The sequence below is a fragment of the Belonocnema kinseyi genome, chromosome 4 (genome assembly GCF_010883055.1).
Source record: "Belonocnema kinseyi isolate 2016_QV_RU_SX_M_011 chromosome 4, B_treatae_v1, whole genome shotgun sequence".
In the NCBI taxonomy this organism is placed as follows: domain Eukaryota; kingdom Metazoa; phylum Arthropoda; class Insecta; order Hymenoptera; family Cynipidae; genus Belonocnema; species Belonocnema kinseyi.
The window spans coordinates 100,866,996-100,878,694 of record NC_046660.1 but is presented as its reverse complement, the minus strand read 5'-3'; the positions used below and the strand labels follow the sequence as shown (position 1 = coordinate 100,878,694).

At 28.9% G+C, this 11,699-nt stretch overlaps 1 protein-coding gene across 2 annotated transcripts in view; it reads left to right on the top strand.

Moving 5' to 3' along the window:
• LOC117171726 (guanine nucleotide-binding protein subunit gamma-e) overlaps window positions 1-11,699 on the top strand; it is a 24,351-nt gene that overhangs the window by 3,683 nt on the left and 8,969 nt on the right. For both annotated transcript variants that reach the window (XM_033359287.1, XM_033359288.1), the window contains one exon: window positions 3,397-3,527. In XM_033359287.1, coding sequence (XP_033215178.1) covers window positions 3,415-3,527 — 113 coding nt within the window. In that variant the 5' untranslated portion in view covers window positions 3,397-3,414. The remainder of the gene's footprint in view (window positions 1-3,396; window positions 3,528-11,699) is intronic.

The window sequence follows — 11,699 nt, the reverse complement described above, 5'->3', positions numbered from 1 at the left end:
ACAATACGCCAATTAGCACAAATGGTAAGTTCCGATAGTGCCTACAAGTGTGCCTACTGGCCGCTAGATGGTAATACCGGTTTCATATGTATACACCTGGTAAGAGGAGCATAATGCAATATTCATTCGGATAAAATTAATCCAATGTCGACATAAAAAGTTATCCAAAGTTGAAGGTAATGCTTCTGCATTTGAACTTATGCATAACAAGCCAAATTTAACTGAATCAATTATATAACACAATTTTTAAAAAAAGTATATTTTATTTTATGTTCAGTTTTCGCATGAGAAGCTGTAATATTGTTATTTTGAAACTATGACGCATTCATAGGTTTTTTGTCTGGTGAAATTATATTGAAATCTATCAATGTTGAAAGAAACAGTAATTATATAGATGTAGTTTCGGAAGGGCCCTTATTGCATGCTGGAGAATGTTTTAAAATTTGTTAATGGTTTCTTACATAGAGATTTTAATCCACTTATCTTTTTAAAGTTATAATACACAGTTTAAATTTAAAAAATTAATCATTCTGTGAAAATAACAACAAATTTTAACGAACTAAATACCATAATTTATAAAATTTTACACCAAACTTTTTGCTTTATTCCAAAAGATAAAAAAAGTTTTCATTGTTAAGAAAATTTGTAATAAAATAAGGTGAAAATGTTAAACAGATTTTAAACAAATTCAGTTTTTAACTTTTTTTAAAGAATAAAAAATATTTATCAAGAACAGAAATGTTCTATGCAAGAGTTGTACATCTTTTCACAATACATAATTTTTGTCTTCTTTTATGTTACTCTTTTCCTCTAAACTTGTTTTTTTTTCTTTTTAAATGAATATAGAACGAAAACATCAGGATGAATTCGACCCCCAATTACTCCGTACAATTTGTGCTTAATAGTTCGCGTAATAGCGAGTATTAGTAGAATTTTTCGGTTATACTGTATTTTTGTCATTGCTTGCATACTCAATTTTCAGTATTCAAATCTAAAATGTAATTGCTCAAAAAAACTACACACACACACACACACACGCGCGCAATTTATATGATAATGAATGTGAAAAAAAATCATTATAGTGCGTAAATAATGTAAACACGCATTTTTTACTTGAAATTCCTTATTTTTTGTATTATAATATTGTAATTAGTCATGACTTGTATACATACGCTACAATTGTTATTTTTATTGATAATTGTATACGAAAATCTCCATTTTTTGTTTTGTTTAGGTTTCATCTTTTCGTTCTCAATTAACACAAATGAAACTATCTCTAAAATGATTAACAGAATGTATTTAATTATTGATAATAGCAAGTTTAAACCTAATATTTAATAGGGATTCTTAGCTCATAATGATATTAATATTTGATGTAAACAATTTATTAAATAAATACGCAACTCTTCATGTTTTTACTTGAGTAAGTGGTTTTTTAATAAGTTTTAATAGCACTTTGGCATTGATAATTTAAGAAAAAAGTTTAGCGAAAATGGTTCAATTATTTTTAATAGCAAATAGTATAAACAAATTTCACAAATTCACTTTCTTGCGGAATAAATATATTTTTTTATTAAAGCTTTTTGAATGCTAGATAATATTATTATTTGATATACGTGTTACATCAAATTTGCTGAACAAATTGTTACAAAAATGCACAAGTTCTACATAACGTGAACGAATCAGCTTCTTCTATCGCCTTTATATAATACCACCCTGATATCGGCATTGGTAAACGTAACATGAAGCACTCCTGCATAAAAGAAAAACTTTAAAATGTATAATTACGTAATATCGTTTATAAAATAGCTAGTTACGAAAATTATTATAAATGATTAAATGTTGCATCGGAATGTTGTTTATGAACATTGTAATAGTTCCCATGATCATTTGTCTACAAATTGTAATTGTGTCAATGTTAATCTTAGTTCTTCTCGCATAAAATTTTATTTAAAAATTAATATTGAGTAAGTAGTTTTTAAGAAATCATTCATTCTATTTTGGGTAAGCAATTTCTTTCGTTTAATTTTTTTCATACCTTGTAACGTTTATCGAAAAATTTAATTCTTGTAAGTTTAATTTGATTTTTTACGATTAAAACAAAAAATTAGACAACCTATCAAAGTATGCTTTATAATAAATTGATAGTTCTTTCACGAGTGGTATAATTTCTTTTATTTAATTTTTCTTAGCTTGTGTCGTTTATCCAAAAATTTAATCTTTAAATTCTTTTTTTTCGTATCTTGTATAGTTTTACCGAAAAATGAAATTGCTTATTTTTAAATATATTTTTTTAAAATGAAAATTAGAATTTTCGATTTTCCAAGAAAATAAAAAAAATGTGTATTATGGCAATCTTGTAGGATGTTCAAAAAGCAATCTTTTTCTCCTCTTGACTTTTTTTCATATGGTTCGTTGTTTGTCTTACAATTTTCATTTAGTATTTTTTTAATTTTATAAATGCTATAATTCTGGTTTTCTTTATCGATGAAAGTTATCTAGATAAATTGCTCCTCTTTTTGAGTACTATGATCAAATGAACATAGAATGTTTAAATTATAAAAAAAGAGGTCTAAAACATTTTGAACATGCTCTAACTTTTTTAATTTTTATCCAAAATGGCTAACTAACGAACTTGAGCTTGATTGTAGGGCAGCAAAAGAGAATACCAAAGGCCAACCCAATCTGTCAATTCTTTTAAAAATTTAATTTACAATCCACACACACCCACCCACACACACAGTCAGATGAACAGACATATTCGCTAATACCTATTTTTCGGGTTCAGAAGATATCAAAACGTGGACTTTTGACAAAAACGGGAGGAAGGGTCAAATTTTATACAAATCTAATACCTTCTCTGACGAGAATGTAAAAATGAAATCCACTCCGAAAATATTTGACCTTTCACCGAATTTTGTTGAATCTAGACACTGTCTAAAAAAAAATTCGGCTCAATTTACGAAACATAATATAATTTCACAATCACAATGTTTTTTGGAAGTGACCCTTAATTTGTATTTTCTTCTTTTAGTATTAATTTTAATGTCATGTGATCATACTATAGTTATTTTGGTCGCATTCCCATTTTATGACTAAATATTTATAATTATAAAGTTATATAAAAAATAAAATATATAATATAAAAAAAAAATAAATAAAAAAAAAAGTCTGCTCTACATTCATCTTAGTATGATTGAATTCGTCAGTTTCGCTATAACTCGATGGGTGACTCTGGGGGGTTGATTGGCGACGCTGGTCACACTCCATCACATGAACTATCCAAGATTTTGTAATAATAATACATTGTGTACTTGTATCCACATCTTATAACATGTACCATGTTATTGATTTTTTCAATAGGCGCTTGCGCTACGTGATTCTCGACTGTTACAGGGGGGTGCGGCTGTTACCATGGATCCCAGTATACTCGCCACCATGGATAAGGACGCATTGAAAAAGCAGATTGAGAACATGAAGTACCAAGCTACCATGGAAAGATGGCCTTTGTCAAAAAGCATCACAGCGTAAGTTAACCAAAACATTCTTCTCTTACCCCTTCCCCTTTCATTATTTCTTTTCAGCTCATTTTCCAAAAATAATTTACACAAACTTTTATATTTGGTGGCTTAATTCCCGGGAGGTTTAAACGATAGGTGACATTTTAGGGGTGATCTGTGCTATTGCACCCCGAAGGGCCTATCGGAAAAATATTTCAATATTTGAGGAATTTGAAGATTATACAAAAGGTCGTTAAAGGGCAGATTTATATAAAATATTTGCATTTCTACTATTTACATTTAATAAATTCTGAATTAAACATTAATTTAAAAAATGTGACTGAGGGGTTTATTTAGAAAACAGGCCACTGTTTAAATTAATATCTTAAATGATAACTGAAAGTTGTCGATTCCTTTTTGGAAAGAAATACAAAAGATAATATACGTAGAATGGGAATACTGACAATAGCTACATAGTTAATATGTAAAATTGAAATTCATATATTATCATACAAATATTATAAAAGAAAGCGTTTATTGTGGGAATCAATAACATTGAAGAATAAAATAGGCATCATAAGTCATTTTTATGTCTACAGCAACAACATAGGTAGATTATTAAAAATGTGATTTTCTGTTCGGTTAATATATGTAGGATGAGAAGTAAAACGTTTTTATATGGTTCTTGATAAAATCTAATAATCAAGGATTTTTGTGTTAATAGATTTGATTATTATCCATAATAACCTAGATTTTGGATTACAGCGCAGGGTAGAGCTAATGATTATATTATCGTTAAAAGTGCAGTTAACCCCAATGATTCCTTCCTGCAATGAAGAATACCTTGAACACAGTCTTATGTAAAGAAATAAATGTGACTGAGGATTTGCATAATTGCGTATGACATACTTATTATTGATGAATATTACATAGAAACAATAAGATTATTTATAAATGTAAAAATATTGAATAAAGAATACAAACGTTAACGATAAAAAGAGAAATATACAGCTACGGCTAAGAAAGCCAGGAAAGTCATGATAGAGGTTTATGAAGCTGCAGCTCAGTGGGCACAACATTTTAGAACGTAATTGGAACGTCATAAAAACGTTTCTTGGACGTACAAGTCAAAGGACGTTATTTGAACGTTTTAAAAACTGTCCTAAGTCAGACCATGTAATGTTCTAAAAACGTTTTATGTTCGAATTTCGTCTTTAAAACGTCTCTGGAACATTGTATGTTTATGGAACGTTATATGGACTGACTTAGGACATTTTTAAGCCGTTCTAAAGATGTTCTTTAACGCTTGTGCCCACTGGAAGTACTTTCGTGTTAACTACTTTTTAAATCATAGATTATAAAACTTAAAATCTGGACGTCTAAAATAATAAAATTAATTTTTCTCAACATCTTCATACAAAATTTGGGGATTTTTGAGAAGTCAATATAAACCTTGTAAGTGCGAATGACTTTAACTTCAGGCATTTATTTTTAGTTAGAATGGTTAGGCTTGTAATTATATTCATTTTTTGATTTAAAATTCATACAGTTTTACTTTAAATTGGATGCTTCGACATTTAAACAATTGAAAATTGAGAACGTTCCAAGTCGAAAAATAAAAAATTATATAATCCTTTTTTAAATTGGCAGTATTACAAAATAAGTACTTTAATGACTTGTAATTTGAAGCGTTTTAAATTGAGTAACTTTGACACACGAGTGCACGAAATGAAACATATTTCTAAATTTAAATTTCTTGAAATAATGTAATGAAGTATTTACATCTGTGTTCAAAATCATAAAAATTAATTGAGCAGTTAAAAACTGCAATAAGTTAAACGTGTAAAAGCTTTACTTAGTGAAGGACTTTAGATTTAAAACCTTAGAAGACGAATAATTTTATTTTTATCCAAAATGGAAAAATTTCACATGAAAATAATTTGTTATTTAAAGTTTTTTAATTAATTAAGTTTCAAATCGATCAATTTCTAATTAGAACTTTTAAAAAATGCAGGCCGGACAGATTGGAAATGAATAATTTCAGATTTAATTTTTCAAAATTTAACAATTTTAAATTAAGAACTTTTGAACTTGAATAATTTTTTTTTCGAATTTAAAAAATGTAACCATTATACATTTATTTTGAAATTGAAATGTTTGAAATTAAACAATTTTTAATTGGAAATGTTGAGAATTAGATAATTTTGAATTGAAATATTCAACTTTAATAAGAAAGTTTATATTGAAGACAATCAAACTTCAGCAATTTAAATTGAGACTCAAATTTGAAATTTCTGGTAAAAAGTAGTGTATATTTTTGAATTAAATGCAAAAATTATATGTGAAATCAGAACAAAATCCCATCAAATTGTGACAGATTTTTATATACTGATCCATGAGAGATAATTTAATATTTGAAAGAGCGCCGTTTTCAACCAAATATTTGAAAACCCCTTTAAAATTATTTGAGAATTTTCCTGTTATTTGAGCCATTTATGCGTATAAAAATGCCCTAGAGAAATATTCTCAACTGTTGAAGAAACAAAAGCAAAATAGTAGCAGGATTTTCAAACTGTCCTTTTTCACTTCGAAAAAAATTAACTTGGAAAAATCTTTTGTACATTTCAGAATATCTAACTGACCGAATATGGCTAAGTAATAAAAACTGAAACAATAATGAATTCTTCTCTATGGCTAAGAAATCTGTTTAATAACTCAAAAATTATTACTGATAAATATTAAATATTAATATTAAATATTACGCAATATTAAATATAATTCTCAAAATGTACTACTATGTATTTAACTATTTTTCATTATTTTATTATTTTATTTTACTAATATATTGTCATTAGTTGGAAGTGCTGAGCTGCCTAAAAGATTTTTTAAAGCTATAGCTAAAACATCCATTTTAAAATACAGAAAAATGGCTTGCATCAACTCGGATAATAATGGAGCACTGTGGGTAATTGAAGAGTAACCGAATGAAACATGATAAATCGACTTGAGTTCGTTTCTCAATTTTTAATGACATATTGTAGCTTAAAATCCATTCAAAGGAATTGAATTTGAAATGGACTATTATATTCTTACAGGCAATTAAAAAATTGAAATGCAAAAAAATCGTTTTAATGTGATAATATTTTGAAGTAATTAACAAAATGAAAATGGATTTATTCACTTTTGATTCAGCAAAGGCATATTTCACTCATTATTCATGTTCTTAAGGTATTAATTTTAAATTCTTGTTCACATATTTATACAATCAGAAGATAATTTAATACACGATTGTTATACTTTAAATTAAAGAATAAAATCATTTTTTTGGGGTAAAATTATATATTATAAGAGAAATATTAAAAAGCATTCATGGTCGAAAATTAAAATTTTTCTAAAATTTATTATTGCGTAAAAAAATTTGTTTTCTTGATGGGATTTTACTTTATGTCCAAAGAAGATTGTTTATAAATATTTCAAAAGTTGGATTGCATAAATAAAAATAAATCTTAAAGTTTATAAAACATAAACGTTAATCCATAATTATTGCCCGACTGCCTTTAAAAACTTCTTTATAAAATCTCATTTTCCTGAAAAGAGTACTCTTTTTAGAGTGAATAATGTACCCTTCGTACTTCGTTTTTTTTATCTCGATAGGGACTCTGATGCATGTACATTAAACATTTTTTTAAATGTCTACAATTAATTGACTTATACATTTAAAAACTTCACTCTTCAGAATAAAGAATTTTCTAGTGAAGATTTTAAAATTAAACATTCAAAATTTAACAATGTTTAGAAAAAGAATTTAAATATGTTTTCTATTCTGTAATACGTTTCCGTATTCGATTTCCCTGAATAATGTTGATTATAATCCAAGTGTAAACATATGGTTAGACCTAATGACATCAGCTGTTGCCATTGAAAATGTCAATTAAAAATATGTATCGAATGAAATAGAAGACAATAGTGGATAGTGGATACATTTTACACATAATATGAGATAATGTTACATTGACATAATCAAGGCTGAATTAATAAAAGAAATTCGAACACAATCTCCTTGGGCTATTTGTGCGGTTTATCGGCATTTTCGCGAACTGATCTCGTTTTCGAGAGGCCTGGATGGTGAACAAAAAAAGAAAGACAGCGGGTACCGCTCGATGACCTAACGTCGGTTATGCCATTGACTGAAAAAAATATAGCCTAAACGTTCAATTCGACTTTATGTAATGCGAAAGCCGGGCTACTCGATGGTCCCAGCGGAGCACGCTGTTGGGGCGCAGCCAAATGAAAAAAAAAATCAGGATCATACGAACATTACGTGGTCATCGTAATTTCGATTTTGTAACAGACACTTAATAAATGAAAAAAAAAAGAACGAGAAACTCATTTCGATTTTTTTTAAAACGAAAGTAATTATGGCAAATTAGAAATTTATAATATGGGTCCAAGAAAACTGTGGACATTTTTTTTCAATTGAAGGCAAATCCCTTTTAAGATTTAATAACTCTGAGCATTTGTTTTTACAGTTACATTTCTATGGAATTTAATTGTAAAAGGACAATTCCTCGGCAATTTTCGTGGTATTTCTTTAGAAATTATATGAATATTCTTCGAAAACGTATGTCCTAAGGAATTATTTAGAAAATTCCATAGGATTTCAAAAAATCCACAATATATTTTTATAGAAATTTCATCAAACCGTGCTTGAATTTTCGCAATTTTCGCTAAGATTTTTACAGAATTTTACTTATCATGTCCCATTAAGCAGCGTTCTACGGCATATGTGGGAATGCCAAAAGAATCTGTTCTATATTTCAAAGAAATTTCATGATGTACTTCATGGCCGTTTTGATCACACATTTAAAATTTAGGTCTTTTGAATTTAAAGTGTAAGTCTTTCTTCAGATTCGATATATTTTTGAACAAGACAAGACGTGATAATTAATTTCTATCATTAAAATTCATTACATGTGAATTCGTAGCGTAACTCGTACGTTCTGTGCCTACTATAGATTTCAAAATGAATACATTATGTATCTTTCAAAATTACATCATATGTAAAGGACCTGATGTTAAGACGAGTTTTAGTGGTGTTAATGTCGAGTTTCTTAAATACACGAGAAAAAGTCAATTTACTAATCGGATCAAAATGAATAATACATTTTTTTAAAAACTTTTTCTCGGGTCAACCCGGTTTTACATCATAGCCACGGACTAGGTCTAGTGACTGATGAGATGAGGATGTTATAAGTTAATTTAACACGACGTTTGAAATCTTTTGCGATGATGTTGCACGTACAAAATTAGGAAAAGTAGAAAATTAGCAAAGAGAAAAATTTCCGATCTGAATTATTATGTCTGATCAGTTCGATAACAAATCTCTTAAGATTTAGATATTTGCTGACAAGAAAGAAATTGTCATCAGTGTTAAAGACTTTAATTTCATTTGAAGAAGAGTGTTTCAATAGGCCACATACACAATTAAAACGTGAATAGTTTGATTGGAAAATGTCATCATGTTCAGAGAAAACGGAGAGATGACTTTTTCGCTTTAAGCGCAAGTTCGTTCAACTTTGCACATTGATTAAAGTTCCAATTTACATTTTAGAGAAAGAGTTTACGTCTGAGAAAACGCTAGATTCCGATGTGTAAGTCCTATGTGAACAGTGTCCTATGTGAAGCTACTGCCAATTATTAGCGTTAGGTGAAATTCTGTGAAGATTTCTTGTTATACAGTTAATACGAAAAGAAGTTCCTATAAAACTTATTCATGCTCAGTTACGACTAAGGTTTTTTGCTCTAAAATTAAGATTTCCTTGCTTGAAAAAAGTAAGAAAGAATTTTTTTGAGCTGTGGAGAGGAACCATTATGTTTTCGTAATGATTTTTTCCGTATTTCGTATCCTTTTGGAAGAAAATTTGCATTTTCGATTTCAGGAACAAAAAACTGTTTATTTAAAAAACGAGTTTAGGAATTGTTTGTTCTTTATAGGCTTACAACTTGTTCGTTGAATATAGTGTGACTAGGCCCTCAGAAATGAAACATCTCTATCAGCATAATGATACAGTACATACTTTTGAGAGTTTAAAAAAACTAATGATTTAAACATTAGTAATTGCCACTCTGCTCTTATGAACATAGACGTATGATCTCTGTACAGATTTTATGGAACTTTTCCAAGAATTTACGTATTTATGTATGAATAAATACGTATATCCTTATAAGGATACTAGGTGTGATCGACAATTTTTAAAATGGAAATCAAAAATTATTTTGGGGTTTTTATTTTTAGCTTAAAATATTTGTGCTTCATAAAGGATCAATTGTTGTACCAAAAATAAGGTAAAATTTTTCATGCAGTAGCAGTGGTCATATACGTCATTAGAGTAACAGTCCACAACTTTTTTCTCTCGATGTTTTGGATGTCAAACAAAATTTTGTTCGATCACACTTAACGGATATGCTGATTTTTATGAGCAAGAGTTTATCACACCTCTTTTGTCTCCATTATTCTACCAAGAAGGGAATATTTTTATTTAACAAATTGTAATAAGATAAGGAAATTAACCCGATTGGATGTACATTTTTTGCAATTTCGAAAAATACAATGTTCAAAGTCATTGCGCACCTCTAATATTTACTAAAAAAATGCGTATTCTTGTTTTATTTAAAAAAAGTTTCCACCACTATCCTGGGGTCTAAATCGCCCCCATGTGATTTCAACTATTTATTAACTTTAATTTCGGCAAAAATGATAATTCCCAAACAGGAAATATAACTGGCGGTACCAGACGCGGAGGAAAAAAACACAACCAAATAAGACCAAAAATGCTAGCCCTAATTGTGAAAAAATTACCCTTTATGGGAGTTCAATTAAAAAATATCATATTTTTTAGTGACATGTAAAATTACTTCGGGTTGGGTTAAGTGGAGTCAAGTCGCGCCAAGTTTCTGGTTTGCAATCAGTTCCAAAAACCCCGAATCGGCCCGAAAGTTCAATACCAATTTTTTCGAAAAATACCTGCAATTTTCGGTGATTTATAGTACGCAAGTTATCATATATTGCGGTATGTTAACGATAGTTACCGGAACATTGTGTAGATTCTTAAATTTAAATTTCTGGTTGGTTCGGGTCGGTGTCTGGTACCGTCTCGCATTTCCTGTTAAACAATTATAATTGTTACCTAAATTAACGTTAGTTAATAGTTATATAACTATAAAGAAAAGTTTAAATCGCGGTCCTGGGATTATAAACTGCCCTAAAGTGAGATAATTATTGGGGCTGTTTATGGTACCAGGCAAGATTACTTATTTTTACTTATTACATTAGAATTGATTGCTAATTTATTCGTGTAATATATTTATTACTTACATTACAATTATTACTTATAACCAATCACTTGTCAGTAATTTTATCATTATTACTAAATGTAAATAATATAATTATTTCAGTGCTGTTTATAGCCTGAGGACCGCTGTTTAAACTTTTCTTTTTAAATTGAACAAAAATTTTATTTAATTTTTTCACATTGGGTTTTTTTAGGACCCCCTAATGCATATGTACTAAGATTTTCTTGGTTGGTTACTTTTGCCTGTCGCCATTGGCGGCAGAAGTTTACGATTCCGGGAGTGGTTTGGAGCGGAACGAGGCTTCGTTTTCAACGGCTGTTCCACTAGTGCGGATGTTAAAGAATTGACGGATCAAAGCAAAAGCAAAAACTTTCCCTGTCGTCGAGAGCAGAGTGAAAGGCGTTTGGAGCCTAGTGCCTCTGGTTTTTCATCGATCAGGCGAATACCTCCTTCCCAGAATGAACAATAACATTAGAAAAAATTTGAACATTTTGTTCACAGATAAAACGAAAGAAAATTACTCCAGACATGCTACTAGAAGGAAAAAGGTTAAAATCATCCCCGTCTTTGCATGATGATTTTTATTACTATTATTTATTTTTAATTAACATGTATTTACTCTCTACATCGGAATAAGTGAAATTTACTCACTCATTGGTGAGAATATACATACTGTCATCAGTAAATACTTCTGGCTGATCATTCATTGATATTCATATGATTCAAGTTTAGTGAGTACTTTTGCTCTCATTCAATCGGTTATCAAATGAATTAGTCAAAAATTAAAGTTCTAAATCTATTAGCACAATTTAACTATGCGAATCAGTATTTCTTTACTAATTTAAT